The sequence below is a fragment of the Leptodactylus fuscus genome, chromosome 1 (genome assembly GCF_031893055.1).
Source record: "Leptodactylus fuscus isolate aLepFus1 chromosome 1, aLepFus1.hap2, whole genome shotgun sequence".
Lineage (NCBI taxonomy): Eukaryota > Metazoa > Chordata > Amphibia > Anura > Leptodactylidae > Leptodactylus > Leptodactylus fuscus.
Window position 1 is genome coordinate 308582441 of NC_134265.1, and position 24899 is coordinate 308607339.

The 24899-nt window shown below is 39.9% G+C and overlaps 1 protein-coding gene across 8 annotated transcripts in view; it reads left to right on the plus strand.

Moving 5' to 3' along the window:
- The window catches only part of FAT1 (FAT atypical cadherin 1), a 198483-nt gene that overhangs the window by 50591 nt on the left and 122993 nt on the right, over positions 1-24899 (plus strand). For all 8 annotated transcript variants that reach the window (XR_012711799.1, XM_075258798.1, XM_075258797.1 and 5 more), the window contains exon 2: positions 4028-7316. Coding sequence is in view for 7 of the 8 variants with exons in the window: in XM_075258798.1 (XP_075114899.1) it covers positions 4052-7316 (3265 nt within the window). In the remaining variant the exon portion in view is untranslated. The remainder of the gene's footprint in view (positions 1-4027; positions 7317-24899) is intronic.

Sequence of the window (24899 nt, forward strand, 5' to 3'; positions counted from 1 at the left end):
CCCAGCAATGCAGATAAAGTAGGTTAGGGTCACCTGAATCAGTGTTTTCCCTTGTGAAGCTTCACCTCTGGTGCCAAGAGAGCCCTTTTCTGGTCAATATTCAAATGAGTTCTTTGCAACAGTGATAGTGTTGTCATAGCTCCAAAGAGGTAAGAGGTCATTAATCCATAGAGCACATTATACTATCCTGGGTTCTGCTGGCAGACTCCCTTTAAGAACACAAGGGCAACTCAAGAACTAGACACCTGAATGGTCAATCTACGCAGTGTTACTGGTATCTAATAATGGTATCCATTAGGGCTGTGCAATTAATCAAAAAGATAGTCGAAATCGAAAGTTGTCTCAGTCCTCATGAACTTTCTCACATTGATAATTTCAATGATTTGGCATTCATACCATCCTGTCTTGCACTGTCTTTAGCTATAGGATATATCACTAACTGTACGCTATCCAATCTGTTTTGGTTATATGTATATGGTATATATTACCAAAAACAAAATTCATGGCTTGTAAAAAGGGGAGTGTCTTAAAATAATCATTCTTTGGGCTCAGTGGCTAGCACTGCAGCGCTGGAGTCCTAGGTTCGAATCCTGCCAAAGACAAAACATCAGCAAAGAGTTCAGCCAAAGTCAGCCAAACCCACTAAATCTAGATGGTGTTGGGGGGAAGAAGGATCAGACATGTTGAATATCCACTATATATCTAGCAGTGGCTTACTCCCTCTAGTAGTTCTGTATATCTAACCTGCATTACTGCTAAAATCCTCTGCACAAGGTTGAATGTGATGGGTTAACTTAAAGCTGCCCAAACACTTTATAGATTGGCCAACAAACCCTTTGATTCCAGTCTATAAACATATATACTTGGCTTTGTCTATAAGAATAGATAGTTAGACCTGACACTTCTTTCTCCCGCCATCTGCAGTTCGGAGAGCTGGGACATTCGATGGTTGGTCAGTCCTATTGAAATTGGCAAGTTTTGCTGACATTTACTGTGTATGGCCACATATATAGATTTCTTTTTTTAGAAGACCTTTTTCTGAACCTAAAACAGCTGCATAACATTGACCTTTAGTTAAATGAAGATGCACAGTTCTCTCTCCTCCTCTCTGAAGAGAAAGTTTCATAGATTTTCTAATATTCCCTTGAGTGCTGGCAGAAAGTACAAAGCATACGCAGTGAATTGGTCAATAAGCCGTTAACCATTGTTAAATGTGACAAGTAGGTAGACTGATTTAAGACTACAATTGACACTAAAATTGGTAGGTGTATGTACATTGTGAATCATTTCCCCAGAGGTCCTATTCATTTTTTCCCTTCTTCTCTAAACAATCGTAGCATTTGCCTCGACAAGGTGCTCCGATTTATCCCCGCAGTAAAGTTTTACTAGTCTTTACCTATTCATTTCATTCTTTTATACCACTTTGCATTCTCATTTAGACAGACGACATAAACATCTTAGGCGGTAGACTCCCCAACTGGCCTCTATGAAGACATGTAAAGAATCTGCTAGGTTCTTCATTGACATAAAACATTGCCCACAGGTGCCGTGCCGCTTAAAATCTTATAGATTATCTAATTCCTCATGTGGATAAAGCAGCAACTGGTTTATCTATATGACAGCCAGACTAGAAATAAGGAGGTAACATGAAATCTTGGCATTGCTATAATTTCATTGCTACCGTAACTTAGCCAACGTAATGACGGTAACAGCCTGTTATCAGATGCCATGTTACTGATGATACAGCGTTGTGCGGAATAAATGTTCAACATAACCAGTAGGGATCTAGTGTATTCTATGAAACCATTTAGAAATTATGGACCAGGTTTAGCGTCTCATGTGAGAAATATTGTGAAGATCTCATTTGGTCTCCAGTGGAGACATTGCTTATAAACATGGCATTAGCCACTAGCATTATTGGATCAAGCAAATGTATGGACAAATATTAATCATAATCTATCCAATCAATTATTTTAGTCCATCTAGAAATTATTTGTTACGCAATTTCCAATATAATCTGTGTAACTGGAATATAGTAAAATACTTCCACTATATTCATGGCTGTTAAGCTAAGTTTCACTCCTGTGTACCAATTTACTGACTACAGTAAAGCCAATGTACTTACTACAATCTAACTGTTACTAAAAAAATGAATTTGTCTTGTTTTTGGCATTAAGCTATTTCTCCTGACCTCTCCCTCCTACAAATGAACGCTTGGTTAGGTTAACAGTGAATGTGTTCTGAATGGGGAAGTGAAGAAAGCAGAGACAGCTCTGGTAAAGAAATCCAACATGGCAGATCCTTTTTTTTTTTTTTTTTTTAACATAGACTGAGCATCAAATACATGTTATATGGTTGGTTGTTCCTTCCAGAACTGGCAGGGTTTGACGACCTCAGCCTAATGTGTATGGTTACACTTAGTAGATGTCTGGTGGTATGTTTTTAGAGTGGAAATCATGGACTGAATTCAGCAATGCACCATTCCTAGAGATCCGGCGAAGGGGTGCGATCCTAGAGATCTGACGAAGGGGTGCGATCTCTGTTGCGCGAAACCCTGAAACCTGTTATCTCATCGAATAAAGCTTCTTACTGTTTCATGTCCATGTTTGTTCCTTGAGGTGTGCACCACCAGACTTCTTGCTCACTGACATCAGTGTATAAGTACCAATTCCTAACCACAGTATACTATGCCATATTGCCCTCAACTACCTCCTCCGTATTGCTCCTATACCTCTAAATATCTTGAATTTATAGCTCTGACAAAATTTACAAAAGATAACCTCTTTTAGAAGGCCGTCCCTTTGTCCAGACTAGAGATGAGCGAACAGTAAAATGTTCGAAGTTCGATATTCGTTTCGAGTAGCCCCTCAATATTCGACTACTCGAATCGAATATTGAACCTTATTATAATTATAATATATGGGGGGAAAATGCTTGTTTCAGGGATAGGCAACGTTCGATCAAATTACTCTTACCAAGTCCACGAGTGAGGGTCGGGCTGGATCCTCCGAGAAGTCTTCTCTGTGCAGCGTCCCCGTCTTCTGGCTCTGAATTCACTCTGCCAGGCATCGGGCACTACAAGCGGGCATGCGCAGTCGGCTCTGCCCAGGCCCGATGCCTGGCAGAGTGAAGTCAGAGCCAGAAGACGCCGCGGGGAAGCTGCACGGAGAACACTTCTAAAGGTAGGAGAAGAACCAGCGTTGATTGGCCGACTGTATAGCATTCGGCCAATCAATGCTGGTTCTGCATCGAACTTTTCCATTCGAATAGCGATTGGTACTCGATTGAGTACGAGTATTTCGAATACCGTAGTATTCGATCGAATACCTACTCGATCGAGTACTACTCGCTCATCTCTAGTCCAGACCAGATTTTCACATGTTCAATTCCAATATACAGTATGCATTCTTTCAGAAGACCACTCCATACAGCACCAATTTGCCATACAAATTTAGATGGTTATATGTGTTATGTTAGTGTACAGAAATGCAATTGGTGTGCTGTATTTGATTTTAGTAGCTCTAATCCCAAACCATATATATTATAATAAAATATACTGTTTAGATAGCCCTGTCTTCTGACTTGGCATGGGACTGTACAGATTAGGTGGCGTTAGCTTCCACAGAACCTTCTAAGTATCTGTGTGATAGAAGTTGAATTCCCATAGCGTGTTTGGGTTCCGCAGTAATTAAATTAGTATCTATTAGGATCTGGAATGATATTGGCTTAATGGCACTGGTTGATTTGCTGCATGGCACCCAGTGGTGTGAGCATTAGCTTGCTTTAATGATTTCGCCTTATTTCTTTTGCCCCCGGTGGTGTGCCTGGGGTTCAGATATCATCACTCATAGTGAGATTAATCTTTTGGTAAAGGCTGAACATATAATTAATCCTCAGCTTTTGTGGCCTCCATTTGACACAGTCTTGGCATATACACAACGTAAATGTTAGATTATAATAATAGCTACAACTAATAACCAATGTGTTCTGCAGGTTTATATTTACTTCCTTTTTTTGTGTTTTCCAGGTGATTTTGTGTACTTCATCCATCATGGGGAGATACTTGACCTCGCTTCTGTTATTGATGTTACTGCAACGTTTTGGTGACTGTGATGAAAGCCATGGACTGCATTTTTCCTCATCCTTTCAGTTTACTCAGCATCACTACAATGCCACTATCTACGAAAACTCAGCTGCAAAGACTTACGTTGGCCACCCAACAAAAATGGGGATTTATCTTAAAAACCCTAATTGGGACATCAAATATAAAATAGTCTCTGGGGACAATGAGAACCTTTTTAAAGCAGAAGAGCACATTTTGGGAGATTTTTGCTTCCTGAGGATACGTACCAAGGGTGGTAACACAGCAATTCTTAATAGAGAGGTTAGAGATCACTACCTCCTTTCCGTCAAGGCAGTGGAAAAGAGCTCCAATGCTGAAGCGCGCACAAGAGTTAGAGTTCAGGTACTGGACACAAATGATTTAAGGCCGCTGTTTTCACCAACTTTGTACAGCGTTTCTTTGCCTGAGAACACAGCAATAAGGAGTAGTATTGCTAAAGTCAGTGCAACAGATGCCGACATTGGAACCAATGGGGAGTTTTATTACAGCTTTAAAGAGAGGACTGACATGTTTGCTATTCATCCGACTAGCGGTGCTATTATACTAACGGGCAAACTTGACTATTCCGAGACCAAGCAGTATGACATGGAAATTCTTGCCGTAGACCGTGGAATGAAGTTATATGGAAGCAGTGGGATTAGCAGTATGGCGAGGCTCATTATTCATGTGGAACAAGCTAATTTACATGCCCCGGTCATCTCTACTGTTACTCTCACCCCTTCTGAACTTGATAAAGATTTGACTTATGCAATTGTAACTGTGGATGACCAAGACCAGGGCACCAATGGAGAAATAGCCTCTTTAAGCATTATAGCCGGGGACTCTTTACAGAACTTCAGGACTAACAGGACTTCTCCAGGAAGTAAAGAATATAAGATTGTAGCTGCAAGAGAGATTGAATGGGATACCCATCCATTTGGTTTCAACTTGACATTACAAGCTAAAGACAAGGGCTCTCCACCACAATTTTCACACCCAAAGGTCATCCACATTAAGTCTTCACAATTTAAGCATGTCCCGGTAAGATTTGAAAAAGATGTCTACCGAGCTGAAGTAAGTGAGTTTGCACCGCCCAATACACCCATTGTTATGGTGAAAGCAGTCCCAAGTCACCCACATTTAAAATACACCTTTAAGCATGCAACAGACAGAAACCGATTCAGTATAAACCCAAACACCGGTCTTATCACAACTTTAGCCCCACTAAAAGCAAGGTATTCCTCCCATGTTGAATTAGATATTACGACCAGTGACAAAAAAGCCTTCACAAAAGTTATGATCAAAGTGCTTGGTATGAACAGCAATGCCCCTGAGTTCACCCAAACATCATATAAAGCTGTGGTCGATGAGAATGTGCCTATAGGTAGTCATGTACTTACTGTCACTGCCATTGATCATGACGAAGGGGAAAATGGATATGTCACCTACAGCATAGCCAACGTCAATACTGTGCCCTTTGTAATTGATGCCTTCTCAGGAGTGATCAGCACCGCAGAAGAATTAGATTATGAGCTAATGCCAAGAGTCTATACATTAAAGATTAGGTCATCAGACTGGGGTCTGCCTTATCGAAGAGAAGTTGAAATTCCTATCACAGTGACATTAAATAATCTGAATGACAACACGCCATTGTTTGAGAAGATAAACTGTGAGGGCTCGGTCCCCAAGGATCTTGGCGTTGGAGAACAAATAACTACTGTTTCTGCTATTGATGCCGATGAGCTTCAGTTGGTAAAATACCAAATAGAATCTGGAAACGAGTTAGATTTATTTTCACTGAATCCCAATTCTGGAGTTCTTTCCTTAAAACAGTCTCTTTCAGAAGGCCCTGGAGCAAAAGTCTCCTTTCATAGTTTGAGGATTACAGCTACGGATGGTGAACACTTGGCCAAACCAATATATATTAATATTACTGTAACTTCTAGCCGCAAGGTCGTTCACTTAAATTGTGAGGAAACTGGAGTTGCCAAGATGCTTGCTGAGAAACTTCTACAGGCCAACAAGTTGTTTAATCGTGGATCTCTAGAGGAAGCTTACTTTGACACTCACTTGGCAAACTCGCATGCCCCTCAGTTTAAAAGCTCACTTCCTAGCAGGATTGAAGTCAAGGAGAATGTAGCTGTGGGATCACGTATAATTCACATGGAAGCCAATGACCTTGACACAGGTTTCAATGGCAAGTTGGTGTATGCTATTTCTGGAGGAAACGATGATAGTTGTTTCACTATAGATATGGATAATGGTTGGATACAAATCCTTTCACCACTTGACAGGGAGCTTAAAGACCTATACACTTTGAATATCACAGTGTATGACCTTGGAATACCACAAAAATCTGCCTGGCACCTTGTAGACATTGGTGTGCTTGATGCTAATGACAACCCACCAGAGTTTCTGCAAGAGAGTTACGTTGTTGAGGTCAAGGAAAATGAGGAAGGAAACCAAGCAATTATTAAACTAGAAGCTTCTGACAGTGATCTGGGAGCTAATGGTGAAGTGAGATATTCCATCCTTACAGACACTAAGATCTTTACAATAGACAGTGTAACCGGAATAGTAAAAGCACTTACCCAGCTAGACAGGGAGAAGCAACATATGCATTTACTTAAAATTCAAGCCAGAGACCAAGCAGAGAATGAGCCCCAATTGTTTTCTACCGTGTTCCTAAAAATACTAGTTGAAGATGTAAATGACAATTCTCCCATGTTCATTCCAACCAACTATCATGTTAAAGTTAGAGAAGACCTTCCTGTGGGCACTCTTGTGACTTGGATAGATGCCTATGATCCTGATGTAGGTCTTTCCAGTCAAGTTCGATATAGCCTTTTGGAAAATGGTGATGGCAAATTTGAGGTAGATAAACAAAGTGGAGCAATAAGGATAATCCAAGAATTAGATTATGAAGAGAAGCAGGTTTACAATCTGACTGCCCGGGCCAAAGATAGAGGAAAACCAATTTCTCTCTCGTCAACTTGTTATATCACCATTGAAGTTGTTGATGTGAATGAGAACCTGCATATGCCATTGTTCTCTAGCTTTGTAAGCAGAGCAGTGATCAGAGAAGATGTTCCCATTGGGACGCCTGTGATGACAGTGTCGGCTCATGACGAGGATTCAGGACGGGACGGTGAAATCAGATACTCCATAAGGGATGGATCTGGGGTTGGAGTCTTTACCATTCATGAAGAAAAAGGTAAGATTCCATAACACATTACCTATAGAATAGTTTTCATGTGTAGTAAAAAGGAAGTTGATTTTCATCATCTATGCCATATATATTTAGGTATATGCCTTTTGTCAACTATATAAAGATTTTTCAAAATTTCCACTAAATGGTCTTGTTAAGTCTTGAGGTTCCATAAAACAGTGAACCAGACATTTTTATGAGGTTTTCCATTACTCTAAGAGCCAATTTTGCAATTGTTTCTTTAACTCCTTAAGGCTAAGGCCATATGTTTCCTAAAAATTTTTTTTTCTTTTTTGCTGCAGTTTTTTAAGCAAATCCAGGAGTGAATTTAGCAGAAGGGAGACATAAGAGCTTCCTTTATATTCCCTGTTACTTTTGTAAGGCACTTTTGGCTATGGTGTGAAAGCTGCAGCAAAATCTGAAACAAAAATACACAGAATTTATGCAACGTGTGGCCTGAACCTAAAGGATTTTTCCAGTACTAAGGGTCTAGCAGAAAAAGGAACCCATTGAAGTCAATGGGAGGCTTTTTTTTCTGCGCTGAAATTCCATACCAAATTCCTCACCATTTTCCTCCATGTGAATGGACCCTTAGACTTTGGTGATTGTTACCTGGGACCCTGACAGATCAGCTGCTCAAAGTGGGAGGCTTCACTTCACAAGGCTGTAATGCCATCTTTATTCATTACATAGCCTGTTTGCTGTTCAGTCCTATTCAAGTGAATGAGTTACCATGCCAAGTCCAGCCGCTATACAATGTAGAGAACTGTGCTTGATATTCAGTGAAGAGGCTACAGCCCTCACCTCAACCGATGTGATAGGATGTCATAAGAATAGGTCATCAATATTACTATCCTAGAAAAAAACCTTTCCGATACGAAGCAAAACATTTTTTAATTGTATTCCAACCTTGGCTGTGGGATGTTGGCTGCATATACATTAACTATTTTGCAGCCATATGATATATATTGAATAATAGATTATAGAATAATAATAGAATAATATATTCTATTCTTTTTTTTCTATAACAAAAATATATAGAAGTTTTGCGCAAATTTCCAGTCTTAACTATCAAGTTACAGAGGACTACTGTGAGTTATGTGTAACTGGCTACACACCTATGAGAATAAAGTTGGAGAAATTAAGCACGGGCTTACACAGAATCCATTGAAAAATCCATTTTCCTCTCTTCCTACCTAGGTGGTGTCAGCAAGCAGCCCTAATTGTATTGCTCCACCATATTTCTATGTGAAAGGAAGCAGGCAGTTTGGAGCTGTGTGTCAGAAAATAAATGAGTGCCAGTCCTTATGAAGATATGTCTGCAGAAGTGAAGGATTTTAGAATATTTAGAAATAATAATACATGTTATTTATATAGCGCCAACATATTCCGCAGCACTGTACAAGATACATTACAAAGAGATAGTCACTTCACATAATAGGACTGAGGGCCCTGCTCGCAAGAGCTTACAATCTATGGGGGGTGACACAAGAGGTAGCAGGGGCGGCATTGCTTATGCAGTGGTTCAGCAGTTTTGTAATAGAGGTTACTGTCATTACACATATATAAATCTGTATGAGCCATCACCAGTCGAGTCCTTTAACATGCAGATGGTGCCTGGACATATGAAGTTAGCCTGAAGCGGCATCATATCATGTGGTTTAGAAATAGAATTATACGTGCGTTAGAAGAAGCGATTTTTCGTCTTCTCTTTTGCGCTAAATCCTATATGCTAATGTATTGGGAAAATCTTTGCTATTTGCTAACTTCCTTTCTCACTCTGACTTGTAAAGATAAAGCCCAGGAAATTATAGTCTGAATATTATCAGGAATACATGTTCTCCTTTCTTCTGTACATGAAAAGCCAAGAATTAAATGTTGTTATCTCAAAGACTAACTTCAGATGCGTTTTCTATGAATTTGTTGTGTACTTTATATTACGGCTTTATCACTGGTTCAATTCTATAGCTTTTTCTAAACTGCTTAGCCGACTTTGATCTAAAACAAACATGTTTATTTTGCTGAGGGCCGGGAATCTGCTGAAACAGCCGAAGCATTTTTTTAACATCCTGCTGAGTGAGGCAGGCTGGCAGGTACAGAGATGGAACGTCGTCGTCCCCACCCGCCTTTCGTCTTTTATGGCTTATATCTATCATAAACCCCATCGACCCCTCTCCTGCATATGGTTTAATGAAATGCATGCTGAACATAAGATGGCTCCCATTGCTTGAATGCGAAACGCTCTCAGTTTATAAATATGTTAATATATATGGTACATGTTATAAATAATGTTACTGTTTATTATAATAGCACAGGGTTATGTAGCCTCGACGTCTCCTATAGAGTTGCACAGGGTTAAAAAGATATGCACAAACACGTGAATACACAAAATCTATAAAAAGAGAAGGAGCCTTTACCAAGCAGGCTGAAAATGAAAGACATTGAGAAGATTTACCAGAATTGGTGCAAAGGAAACCAAACGGATTTCACCTATTTCTGGAAATCTGATACTTGTTCTCATGAGCAACCACTTCATGTTTCACATTGCACCAGTTTATGAAAATCTATCCATGTAGGCAAATCTCACATGTCTATTGACCAAATAATTGTATTCCCGAGGCTCTATTCACATTTGCATTCGGGTTTCCGTTTGGGGAGTCCGTATTGGGGACCCCCCGAATGGCAACCTATAAACATTAAAAAGCGGTTACCTGGGAATCCCGCAGACCCTATAGACTACTATGTGGCCCACTCCCTTGGAACAACCCTATCAGGGCCGTAGAGTTGATAGACCAAACCATTGATTCTGAATCTTTCTCCAGAGCTCAACCCCAACTCAACTACAATTTGTATAATATAATTAAAATAATCAATGTATATGAAAGTTTGAGTTGGAGTCGGTAAGTTTTTTCAGACTCTACCCAAAATTTGTCCCAACTCCGGCTCCACAGTCTTGAGCTCTAAGCATAAACCCCACCCAATCCAGTTTACCAGAGAATTCCAAGAATATCGAGACATTACTAGTTGCTCTGTGTAGTCCTTGAGCTTTTCTATGATAACAGACCATAACCTGCACTTTTTTTCTCAGACCATGGATTGTTTTGCAGGGCAACTATGGGAAATGTGAGAGTTCCCTCAGCTCTCAATGTTATCATTGGAAAGGTCCCAAGGCCACAGGGAGTTATTCCAATAATATCATGACAGTAGTGGATTGCTATTTAAACCATTCCATATTATAGAGAAATTCTAATGAAATCTGGAATTTTCCACTGTAATTCTTTGAAAGGCTGGTCTTACACGACCGTAATGCTTTTATGGTCCGCAAGTTGCTGATCAGCAACACTAGTTGCTGATCATCAACATAGACTCCGCAGATGCCCGTAAACTGCCGCACTCACCCATAGAGTTGTATGGGCGAGTCCGTGCAGTGCCGTGAATTACGGCCATTACGGACATGTTCTATAAAGCGCAGTGTTAGGTGCTACAGAATAAGTTTATATGGCTTTTTGCTTTAGCCACTATTCCAGCTGCTGACCCTCAGTCTGACGCATAGGAGAAGCAGTTCGGTCCCTAGTACAGAACACAAGTTCCTTGGCTGTTTTTCTATAACCACGATTTTCAATAATAATTGCTATGCAGTAAAGTAAGTATGAACCTCAAGGTTTGCCTACTGGACTAAAGTGGCTGCAGGGCTACTACCAGGGCTTAGTGCAAGTGGCCTGACATTGAAAGCTTATGGTCACCAGAATCCAAATGTTAAAGGAGTTTTCCAGGACTGAACTACTTGATCATTAATATCTGACCAGTGAGGGGGGAGAATCCAATGCCAGCTGGTTGAAGAGGCTGCATCATTTGGGTGAGTGGTGCAGACTCTTCACTGAATACTAAGCACAGTGCTGTCTTTGGTATTGCAGCTCAGCCCCTTTCACTTGAATGAGACTTATCTACAGTTGTACCTTGTGACTGATGAATGTTGCATCATTGGCACAGAGAAAGAGACCAGCTGATTTGTGGGGACCTAACCTAAGCATAGATGGTCTTTATTTCAGTCCCAGAAAACCCATTTAAACAGGTTATCTAGCTTCCAAAAATTAACTGCAAATAGATCCACAGCCCTGTGAAATACTCATTGTGCAGCCATGCATTGAATCTGTGGACAAACTGCAATTCCCATGATTCATCTGCCTGCTCTCACTTTCTGTGTTGGAGGTGGGGGAGTGAACTTGCAAACGCAACATCATAGCAGCATGCGACCTCAGATGTGGGAGTGATTTATTACCTGTGATATTGCAGGGGAAATGGAGAAGGAAGTGGGACACAAAGAGTGAGAGCAGGCAGATGAATCATGGGAAATGTAGTTTGCCCACTGACTCACTGCGTGTAAATAACAGTGATACAAGGAACAGCAAGTAAAATAAAGCCAATCAAGGCTGCATAAGGGTACTGTGAGTATTTAGCACTGCTGTGGATATATCTGCAGATCATTTTTGTAAGCTGGATAACCCCCTTTAACCACTTCATGAACAGGCCATTTTTCCTAATTTTTGACCTGACACATTTAGAGGGGGTTTTTTGTACATGAGATCTTGGCGGCTATAATATTTTTTTATTCTGGTTATTTAGATATGTTTCCCCAGGTTTCCTCTTGTCACTGGGGCTGATACATTGGAACGTCTGCACGAACCGTAGAGCTGTTCTGGGTCCTCCCATCCGCTCCTGCAGTTCCTGGCACAGTGAATCACATGACTGCCAGGTCAAAAAGAAGCTGCATCAATGGCGGCTCCCATAACTGTACACACAGCACTCCACTCATTGAGTACTCTGTATACAGCAAGTGGGAAGGCACAGATGATAATAAATCATCCTTACCTTCCCTCTGGGATGTCCAGCTGTTCTAACAGTCAGCTCCCTGCTCCTGCAGATGCTTAACTCTGCAATTAAGTAAATATACACCCTTGCAGAGTTCGGAGCAGCCCACCCAGCTGTATAAAGTCAATGGCAGTGTGGAACTGGTTACTCTTATAACAGCATTATTATGTAGACTCTGTGTCATACTGTAATCATATTCTGTATAGATAGGGTTGTTTGGTCGTTGTATGCTGAGCACGGTATGGCGGTTCAGCATTTACTTCTGCATAGCTTGACACTGCTATAAAAGCACTGTGTAGCAGAGTATGGCGGCAGCACTATTTAGCATTGTCTGGATGTTTACAGTTTATCTATAGATAGATGACCCCGTTCATCACATAAGTGTGGGGCCCTCATCTAGCAGACACTTACTGTGGCGTATCCTAGTGGGATTATTTCTTTTAAGCACTATTTATTTCTACTGTCTGTATAGGGTGCATATAGGGCACCATTATATATAATAGAAGCCAAGCCCTGACCATTAAATGATACAAATAGCGGTTCATAAAAGCTTATTTCTCACAGTATCAAGAGACATCTGGGATAAAATTCTGAGATGTTCAATCACATTTGCATTAAAGAAAAATTGCGTAGGTGTTTTTAACCTCGATTCAAAGGTGAATGCAAAGCAGTTGATATTCTCCATGTATCTGCTGCCTGCAAATGTTTGTCTTCTGGAGTTTTTCTAATGCTTTGTCAGCCTTCCTTTATCTGCTTTTTTCACACTCTACAGACAAATGTATTATATTATATGACCCCCTACTGACATACCGACACCAAACTGGGAATTGTTTTGTGAAAGTATTAAAAGCAACCATTGCATTCAAAGCTATAGAAGAAGAAAGGGAATAATAATACAAACACAAGAGTCTCAAGAATCACTCTTAGAAATCCTTATTAAGGATAGGTTCTCAGTGCATGTTCACACAGACATTTTTACTGCTGACCTTTGCCGTGTTTTTTCCCGTAATCATTTATAAAATGCTGATTTTATGTAGAAATGCCAAAAAGTTATAAGCATTTGTGTTGTAAACTTTCAAGTATGAACAGGACTTCATGGGATTTTTTTTAAAGAGAGATGATCTGAAAGGCAGGAGATGTATGGTGTAAGGGTACGTGCGCATGTTTGAGTGTGGATTTTGCTGTAAAATCCACTGTGAATCTTTGGTTACATGTTTTCCACGAAATTCACCATGTCCATTATAAAAGGTGACGTAATTTGAAACTTCTGGGTCACATATAAATATGTAATGGGCCCCCACTTATCATTTGTTGTCTGTGGTACTAGAATCTTCTTATATGATAGAGATACCTATGGGCTCAACTTATCCTGTGATATCTATAATACTAGAATCTTCTTATATTGTAGAGATGCCTTTGGGCCCCCACTTATGCTGCGCTATCTATAGTACTAGAATCTTATATGATGGAGATGCCTATGGGCCCCACTTATCATGTGCTATCTATAATACTAGAATCTTATTACCTATGGGCTCCCACTTATTATGTGCTATTAATAATACTACAATCTTCTTATATTGTAGAGATACCTATGGGCTCCCACTTACCATGTGCTATTTATAATACTAGAATCTTCTTATATGATAGAGATACCTATAGGCCCCCACTTACAATGTGCTATCTATAATACTAGAATCTTATTATATTATAGAGAGGGCTTTGGGCCCCCACTTATCCTGTGCTATCTATATTACTAGAATCTTCTTATATTGTAGAGCTGCCTTTGAGCCCCTACTTATCATGTGTTATCTATAATACTAGAATTTTCTTGTATGATAGAGATGCTTATGGGCGCCCACTTATCATGTGTTATCTATAATACTAGAATCTTATTATACTGCAGATATACCTATGGGCCCCCACTTATGTACTATCTATAATCTATAATGCTAGACTCTTCTCATATTGTAGAGATGCCTTTGGGCCCTCACTTATCATGTGCTATCTATAATACTAGAATCTTCTTATATGATAGCGATACCTATGGGCCCCCACTTACCATGTGTTATCTATAATACTAGAATCTTATTATATTATAGAGATGCCTTTGGGCCCCCACTTATCCTGTGTTATCTATAATACTAGAATCTTCTTATATGATAGAGATACCTATGGGCCCCCACTTATGTGCTATCTATAATACTTACCATATAATACTTACCATATGCTATCTATAATACTAGAATCTTATTAAATGGAAGAGATACCTATGGGCTCACATTTTTCAGGTGCTATCTATAATACTATAATCTTCTTATATTTTAGAGATGCCTTTGGGCCGCCTTAGGCTCCGGATCTAGGTAATGATTGTTACCTTTACGCCCCCTATAGCTACACCCCTGCTGTGAAATTTGCAGTAAAAAGCTGCAGCAGAAATTGACATCCTGCAAATTTAATATCTGCACTGCAGGTCAATTTCCTTTGTGTTTTTTTCACAGCATGTAGGTGAGATTTGCAATATGCTACGGATTTTCCTCCAGCAATTCTGGGTTGAAAATCTGCACCGTGTCTGTCCCCTGTGGACATTTCTCAGGCTCTATTCAATCTGTTGCAGAAATTTCTTTTGCTGAAAATCAGTTCTGTTCATGTGAATGGGTTTTTTTTGGTCACAAGTACATGGATTGCTGCAAGTCTTATTCAGATGAATGGAACAGTCGCAAAAAAATTCTGCAACAAATCTGTTGAGTGTGAATTCAGCTTAATGGTTTGTCAGATCTGTTCCTGGTTAACTGTTACATAGTTCAATTTTTGATTATTACAACAAGGCCATAGTGTCTGTGACCTATCCATCATTAGAGTGTCTTTATGATTTTCACCCAGACAAAAATGCACTCGCTGAAAAAAAAAAAAAAAAAAATGCACTCGCGGTTCTGCTTGATTTTTTTCCTTTCTACCAAGCTAATCAGGAATATTTACTCTCGGGCGCTGTGGTCTTTGATACATGATGATGTTTTGAAGTAGGACATCTGCTTTACTTTAAAGGTGTTTTCTTGGGTCAAAGTAACAAAAGGCTGAGAATGATTAGGTAATGTTTACTCTCAGCTTTGAACATTGCAGTTTAATCATCTGTGTGCTCAAATACATAACAAAGGACACGTCAGCGGCGCTCAATCAAAGCCGCATGCCCCTATAGAGGTACCGTATAGCTTACTTTTTTCTATAAAGCGATGTCCGCAGTGTAAAGGTACCCAAACATATTCAAATAAATCTTTAAAAATGATCACTCCTTCTTTATAAATATCTGTATCTGGTATTGTACAAGCATAACTTTATTATATTCATATATCAAAGCAGTAAATTGAACAGTTAATAAATGATCCTATGTACCAGTGATGCAACCCAAACTTACAAAATTATCGCAAAGTGTCAACATGGCAATTTAACCTTAAATTAACCAGGGTCAGTTTTATCGTTGTTATTACAGCCTGCAATAATATCACATATCTGCTATAAAACAGGTACTGTGTGATATAAATAGTGAAAGGTCCCCACACAGTACAATGCGCTCCAAAGGCGCCCCCAGACAATACAGTTTGCTCCAAAGTGGCCCCCAGATAGTACTATATGTAAGAGTGGTCCCCACTCAGTATTATATGCTTCAGAGTGACCCCCACACAGTATTATAGCTGTTTGGCTGACAGGTATCTATGTATTGCAATCTTAGTGTCCTTTTACATGGGAGATGCTTGTCCATAACAGATTTCGGTAGTCAATATAAATTCAACTGGTCCTTTTTTTTAGAGGACCCTTAAATAATACAATCACTCCGTCATCCTACAGTTTCCCCATTGTCAGCAGCAGCATACCCCAATGCTACCGATAATAGTGATTGAGTTGAAATATAAGAGTTTGCATGTTTGCTGGCTGATCGCAGGGCCTTTCACTTGGGCCAGTGATTGGAATGAAGGGCCCAAAGACACCCGGCCAATTATTGGCTTGTGTATAGGCTGTTACACTCCTATTGATATGGAAATATTTAGTAAATCCACGTAATCAATTACTCAGCAGCCTAATGTGACAGTAACAAAGGGAATGCTAATGTCCATTTACTTAGTTAAGCTGGCCATAGACATAAAACAGCTGCTGAACAAAAGAGAGCGATCTGCATTGACTTTCTATTACAGATGAGTTGGGCTGTGCCAATGGATATAAGATTGTCTGCAGATTCTAATGAAATTAGTGAGACACACAGGCAAGGGTTGAGATCCTATTAAAAAAAAATGGAGTCCACCAGGGCCTAGGCGACCCTCATTCCTAAATATTGTCTTAGCCTCCAACATTCTGAAAATGGAAAAAGCCATAACCTGCCCTGATGAGTGTGCACTTCACTAGTGCAAGTATCCCGTTACATGTATTTTAGTTTACTTTGCTCACTAACATCCATGTATCCATATATACCATATAGCTTGGTGAACACTCATCCATCATGTGTCATAGCTTGTCCTCAGGATGGCCTGTCCTTGGCCCCTGAACCTTCCTGCACATGAGGCCTCCTTTCCATGACTGCACAGTTGCTACTGTTCAATTGGGCATTGGCAGTTACCAAACTGAAGTCATTTACACAGTCTCCAAATAACCCATGGGGGAAGGGAAGGCGCAGACATGAAAGGATTCAGGTATAGAAATAGCTTCTCACTAGTTTGAATACTTGGAGAAATTGTCTCTTTGTGGCTGAAGAGCCATGTTTCAGATTTTATTGTATTTTTTGAGCCAAAGCCAGGAGTGGATTTAGCAGAGGGAGAAGTAGAAGATCCTTCTATATAATTCCTATTGCTTTTGAAGCCACTCTAATCTCAAAAAAGTCTGCAAAATCTTCATCAAAATTGCAACTTTTTCTGCAAAGTGTGCCTTAGTCTAAGCCCCCTGCACACGACCGTGTGCGGGATATCGGCCATGCCGTTTAATCACCGATGCAGTACTTGACACCCGTGTGCAGTAAAACCAGACAGGAATAGGATCTGTCCTGAGTTTTGGGGCACGGACTGTTAGCTTGCATTTAGATATAGTTAGCCCCTCCTACCAAACTACACACTAACTCTCCCAGAGCCAAGTCAGCGCCACCTACTGGATCCACCACACACTTGATTTACACCGTTCCATATTAGACTCATCCAATACAGTCCTATGAAAAAGTTTGGGCACCCCTATTAATCTTAATCATTTTTAGTTCTAAATATTTTGGTATTTGCAACAGCCATTTCAGTTTGATATATCTAATAACTGATGGACACAGTAATATTTCAGGATTGAAATGAGGTTTATTGTACTAACAGAAAATGTGCAATATGCATTAAACCAAAATTTGACCGGTGCAAAAGTATGGGCACCTCAACAGAAAAGTGACATTAATATTTAGTACATCCTCCTTTTGCAAAGATAACAGCCTCTAGTCGCTTCCTGTAGCTTTTAATCAGTTCCTGGATCCTGGATAAAGGTATTTTGGACAAACAATTCAAGTTCAGTTAAGTTAGATGGTCGCCGAGCATGGACAGCCCGCTTCATATCATCCCACAGATGTTCAATGATATTCAGGTCTGGGGACTGGGATGGCCATTCTAGAACATTGTAATTGTTCCTCTGCATGAATGCCTGAGGATTTGGAGCGGTGTTTTGGATCATTGTCTTGCTGAAATATCCATCCCCGGCGTAACTTCAACTTCGTCACTGATTCTTGAACATTATTCTCAAGAATCTACTGATACTGAGTGGAATCCATGCGACCCTCAACTTTAACAAGATTCCCGATGCCGGCATTGGCCACACAGCCCCAAAGCATGATGGAACCTCCACCAAATTTTACAGTGGGTAGCATGTGTTTTTCTTGGAATGCTGTTTCTTTTTGGACGCCATGCATAACGCCTTTTTTTTTATAACCAAACAACTCAATTTTTGTTTCCAAAATGAAGCTGCCTTGTCCAAATGTGCTTTTTCATACCTCAGGCAACTCTATTTGTGGCGTACGTGCAGAAACGGCTTCTTTCTCATCACTCTCCCATACAGCTTCTATTTGTGCAAAGTGCGCTGTATAGTTGACCGATGCACAGTGACACCATCTGCAGCAAGATGATGCTACAGCTCTTTGGAGGTGGTCTGTGGATTGTCCTTGACTGTTCTCACCATTCTTCTTCTCTGCCTTTCTGATATTTTTCTTGGCCTGCCACTTCTGGGCTTAACAAGAACTGTCCCTGTGGTCTTCCATTTCCTTACTATGTTCCTCACAGTGGAAACTGACAGGTTAAATCTCTGAGACAGCTTTTTGTATCCTTCCGCTGAACAACTATGTTGAACAATCTTTGTTTTCAGATCATTTGAGAGTTGTTTTGAGTAGCCCGTGATGCCACTCTTCAGAGGAGATTCAAATAGTAGAACAACTTGCAATTGGCCACCTTAAATACCTTTTCTCATGATTGGATACACCTGGCTATGAAGTTCAAAGCTCACTGAGGTTACAAAACCAATTTTGTGCTTCAGTAAGTCAGTAAAAAGTAGTTAGGAGTATTCAAATCAATAAAATGATAAGGGTGCCCATACTTTTGCACCGGTCAAATTTTGGTTTAATGCATATTGCGCATTTTCTGTTAGTACAATAAACCTCATTTCAATCCTGAAATATTACTGTGTCCATCAGTTATTAGATATATCAAACTGAAATGGCTGCTGCAAACACCAAAATATTTAGAACTAAAAATGATTAAGATTAATAGGGGTGCCCAAACTTTTTCATAGGACTGTATATCACTGGCTCAGCAGAAAGTCAGTGTCTAAAGAAAGCTCCATGACAGCGAGGGAAGAATTACTTCAGATTACTTCACCACAACCGAATACCATGGTTATTGTGTAGCTGACACACATATAGTGAGAGGAATGAGCCATAGTAAGGGGAGCTTGGAGGGTCACTTTAAAATAAAAAAGAAATAAAAATTCCCTGCGCTATAATAATTTACGTAGAATTTTTTCCTCGCCATACTGCCGTCAGGTTTTCCTAGCATATGAAGCGCATTTCTCCTGCATAGCTTCAGTTTATTTTCCATTTTTGTACACATAACATATGTTGTTCTGTGCGGTCGGCGCTCTTGTGTAGGAACGTGCGGAATTTAGTGTTTTCCTCAGAATATCATTATCATTTAACACTTTTATACATTTCTATAGTCGAGGCTTTAAACCCCCTCAAATTCCTTTCGCATGGAGGTAAGAAACCGTCCGCTCTGAGTCTGGTATAGGACTGTGATTTTCTGAGGGACATGTTACCTTGCAGTGTTCAGTAATTCTCTGTCTTTCTCCTTCCTGTAATAAAATGTGGTTTTATGTGTTTTTTTATTATAATCTGCGATACTAGATAAGGCAGGAATGTGCGTGCAACTTGGCCTCAGAAGTAATGGTGGCAGGTGAACCGCAACCTCCATTTACTCCCTTATTATGTATATATTCCTATTTTACGCTGTTCTTAAAGCCAAGGGACTAGATTGGGCTGCTATTATGGGAAATAATAGGTTGCCATGGAGATTGCATGTGGCACTTTATTTTGCTTTGTGACGTAAAGAGCGTAATATATGCCATGTATGCGGCCTCCATGTAATTGTGTATCCTGGATGACTACGGAGTGGCGCAGCCTGGAATTCCTTTGTGTGATAAACCTTTGCTGCCGGCCCTCCACTGTTTAATCATTAACAAACATTCCCCGAGCCGCCTAAAGAATGTTTATAATGTGACCCCGCTCTTTGTCAGGAAGGATTTTCAGATTAACACCGTTTTGTAGGGCCACTCATTTGTTGCGCAGGGCCTAAAGGAGGAAGACAAAGTTAATGGCTTCTTTTGTCTTGAAGTCAGAGCCACGAAAAAAGCTCCGAGAGATGTGATACTTGGTGGACATTCCATGGACTAGAGTTCTACTAGACATCGCAACAGAGTACAGATTGTAATAAGCTAAATAAGGATGACGGCACAAAAGCTAGAATGGCCTCAATAACACTATATTAGGGAGCCTTCACACGGAGTTACGCTCCGCTCATTCTGAACGTAAAACTCGTTCAGAATGAGCGCGTAAAAAACAGATCCCATTGATTTCTATGGGTGCCGGCATACGTGCGCTCCCCATTGAAATCAATGGGAGGCTTTTTTCCCTATTGCGTTCAATGTGATACGCGCGTGTTCCTCTGATGGGCCACAACAATTAACAGCCCAACACAGATGTGAACTTATACTTATATACAAATAAATTGACTTTTGAGAACAGACAGTGCCCCTTCTCAAAATAGATATGGGTGCTTGAAATGGTACTAGCATCTATCATGTATTTATTGTATATGTTGTTGATATAAATGAATATAAATGAAACCACTTTAAAGAGATTTTTCTCTTCTGGAGGAAAGCTTATTTGCATCCCTATACCAAAGGAGGATTATCTGGAAGACTCTGTAGGTATAGCTAGCTGTCTCTTGAAGGAAAACAATTTAAAGACTTCTCACCTAGCCGAGCAGTACCCTGCTGTGTACTGATGATAGGCAATAACCCCGAAACAGGTGTCGACAGACAGGTCTCTTCCTTTCCAAAGGTAACTCTGGCTTGGATTTGATGGGAAGCCTGAACTCTTAAGGTCCATTCACACGGAGGAATTTGGTGTGGAATTTATGCGCTGAAAAAAAAAGCCTCCCATTGACTTCAATGGGTTCCTTTTTCTGCTATCATTGAAGTCAATGGGAGGCTTTTTTTCAGTGCTGAAATTCCACACCAAATTCCTCACCATTTTCCTCAGTGTGAATAGACCCCTAACATCCCTTTCCCACTCCCATTATATTATACAGTGTTCTGTTTTCTACTTTTTATTTTTAACCCAGTCTCTTCTATAGAGAACTACTAGAACATTTGGGTCATTTGCTCACATGATACCAAGAGATTCAGTCTCAACAAGGGTTTTGTTAGCAGAAGGAGTCATGTATTCTATGTTTTTGTCTTAGCCAATGATTTATATATCCAAGCAGAACAGTTTATTTTTGTATCATGGGTTATGACAAACCCCATAGAGTGTGGGAGATCTGTATTGTATCCCTGGACAATGAAAATAAACATGTATGAAGTCATCGGACTGCGGCATTCCCTTTAAGTCATTATCTTTCTAAAATAAACTGGATGCGGCAGGAGACGTTGTATATTTATCACATGCAGTTTTAGGGATATTTTGTTAGCTATGTATAACCATTTATAATTGACGGCTTTTTATTTGTCGGTTTATATATTCAGTTCTGTCCATCAATTTTATGTTCCATATGGTTTTCTGAAAATTCAATTTTATGTTTATGGAAGGAAAAGTTCTTGCACAGTGACTAGGGATAGTAAATGTAGGTCACTTCTTCAACCAAGGGAACTCACTTTGAAGAAAACTTTTATCAGACAGGGCAGACTCTGCAATATTACAAAGCACTGCTAGTGATGATGGACAAAGGAAAAGCAATTCCTCTACCTGTCACTATGTGAGATGTCTGTGAAGCTCCCCCAGAATTATCAGCTAGACGTACGCCTGCCATATCTCTACAGGAAGGAACCAGTAATTCTGTAAAAGGCATTTTCCATCTGTAGCCTATGGCATATCAGTTAGATATGGGGGCATGGTGCCCTGTCCTCCATTATCAATGGTGTGTTGGCCGCATATGCAAGATCACTTTTTATTATAGTGAGTAGCAGATATAAAAACAACTGAATAAGTTTATATAACTTTTTTATAGTGAGAAACCAAGGGCAGCATGGTGGCTCAGTGGTTAGCACTGCAGCACTGGAGTCCTGGGTTCAAATCCCGCCAAGGGCAACATCTGCAGGGAGATTGTATGTTCTCCCCGTGTTTGTGTGGTTTTCTCCGGGTATTCCGGTTTCCTCCCACACACCAAAAGACATACTGATAGGGAATGTAGAATGTGAGCCCTATATGGGACAGTGACTGACAATTTCTGTAAAGTGCTGCGGAATATGATGGTGCTATATAAGTAAGCATAATAAATAAATAATAATACCTTCAAGTGGTTTTCTCATAAAGGCAATCTCCTTTCCAACTAAAGATAACCTCCAGCAGTCACTTATACATTTTCAGATCATATAATACATGGATGGTCCGAGATAGTTTTAGTCAGACAACACCTATGAACAGGACTCTCCCCCCCCATAGTGTCCCCTGCACACAGTATTATGCCCCATAGTGGCCCCTGAACACAGTATTATAGTGGCCCCTACACACAATATTATGCCCCATTGTGGACGACCCATGAACAATTGTTATGATCGGAGACCCAGGGGAAAATACAAACATAAAAAAACACTGTTACTTACCTCTCCCTGGCTCTGGGCACTCTCCAAAGGTATCAGCCACCTTCCGTAATGTATGGGACATCGCGTGAGAAGAGGCTTGGGTCGTGATGCATAAGCCCCAGCCCTTATGATGTATGGGATGTCACCAAGTAGGCCTGAAGCATTCCGGAGCCAGGAGAGGTAAGTAATGGCATTTTTTTATGTTCTGCATTTTGGGTCAGATGATTTCTTAGTGTGTACCGGAACTCTGAAAGACATTTTTTAATTATGCCGGAACTGAGTTTCAGCGTGTTCCGGCCTAATTTAACCACTACCTATAAAAGTCATCTCTTTTGTGTATGCAGTTTCAGAGTAAAGGATGGTACTGTTGTCCATATCTCCATTAAATTTATTTTCTAACCTGCAGAAAACCCCTTTAATACCTGCCCAGGTATAGTTTGCAGTTATTTATGCACAGATAACCAACAACTGTATATGCTATGAACAAATATTGAATAACATTGTGTCTTCATAATACTGAATGCAACATGTTAAATAACTTTGCAGAATAAATTGCAGTCCCTAAACCGAGCCTTTTATGAAGCCACATACATAGAGAATAGAGATCAATGTATGCATCCTGTCCTGCAATTGGAGAGTGCATGTATAGCAAAACAGCGACTGCCAAAACAATATAGGACCCCAAGATCTTGGCTCAGGGAGAGAATTGGTATACAGCTATGTATTTAACATTCATAGTTCATTGTAATAATAGCGATGTGTTAACACTTCTAATGACACTATTGTATATATAAGACGTCAGCTCAAGAATAGAACAGCATCCGCTGCACAATGAGCAGAAACACTAAATGTTACTGCGATCTGCCCGCAACGACAAATGAATAGCTTGTCATTGCCAAGAACTTGGTAGACCTAACAAAGCTCGCTCTATTTTTGGTATATTGTTGTATAAAATATATGTGGAATACTGACAGTGCATTATTCACAGTGACATATCGATTACCACTTTCAGGGCCGGAAAAGCTGCATAAAGCTGCTAGGAATCAAGGGTGAAGGCAATGTTCAAAAGATTTCCCCTTTGAAGATCAGTTTCACTGAACCTATCTACACATGTAATAAAAAAGTTACACAATGCCTTTTTATGATCCAAAAATATAGACTTGTGTTGATGCTATGAGACCTCCCAATTATACTCAATGCTGTATGATGGAAGGGATGATGCCATTCCCTTCTAGAGATAGATACTCTGTTAACCCCGTAATACCTAATGATAGCTGTTGTCTTTTGGATACTATAAAACAGATAATGCTTTGGGATATATGTGATCAAGAGATAGAAGTTTCAAGTATTCATCTCATTGTATAATTGTAATATTTTTGCATTCATTTCCAAAATGAGGAAAATAATTTATAGTTATAATGTTTCAAAAATTGCATTATTGAAATGCAAATGGGAAGGACTCATTCCTGTACATCAAAGATAAAAAGTTCCAGCTGTCTGAATGTAAATATGCAAGAAAATATTGCAGCACTGAAGGGGTTATTTATATTCAGATTTAGTTTCATGCCATATATTATTTTACATGGATACACTGGGTGATAGAATAGACTGGCATTGTTGCATTTCTGGAATATGTAGTTATTGTTTTTTGTGGGGGGGCCTTAAGAAAAATGTAGGTGAGTTTATGGGATTATCAGTATTTCTTCAAATCAGACACCCGCTAGTGCACTGCATTGTGGTATCTGTGACAAGTGATACGATTGTGGGGTATCTGTATGGCACACACTATTAGGGGGCATTCACACAGAGTAAAGTGGCGCTGATCCTGCCATGATAACTCACGGCACAATCAGCGCCACTTTACTCCATGTGAATGCCCCCTAATTGACTATAGCAGTTATCTATCACAGCCATGATGTTATAAAGACATCTGTGGCATTCGTAACATTATGTGAGAATATTAGGCCCGTTGATTTTAAGAGGGCACCCAAATTAACCTTAAAATTTTATTTTGCTTACTTGTAAAGTACCGAGATATTCCACAGCCCTTTACAGATATTGTCAATCGCTGTCCCATATAAGGCTCGCAATCTACATTCCCTATCAGAATGTCTTTGGAGTGGGGGAGGAAATCAATGTACTCAGAAGAAACCCACGTAAAACATACCTACTCCTTGCAGATGTTGTTCTAGATCGGAATGGAACCTAAGGCTACAATTTTGTGGTATTGTTCTAACATATAAAAAGTCATCAAAAATACTGCTTTTCTTCTGCCTCCTAGGCAAACTCTAGGGGGCACTGACACTGACTGTAGACATCTATTTGGTATATGGAGGCTTACTCACGAGAATACATACTCTATGGAGG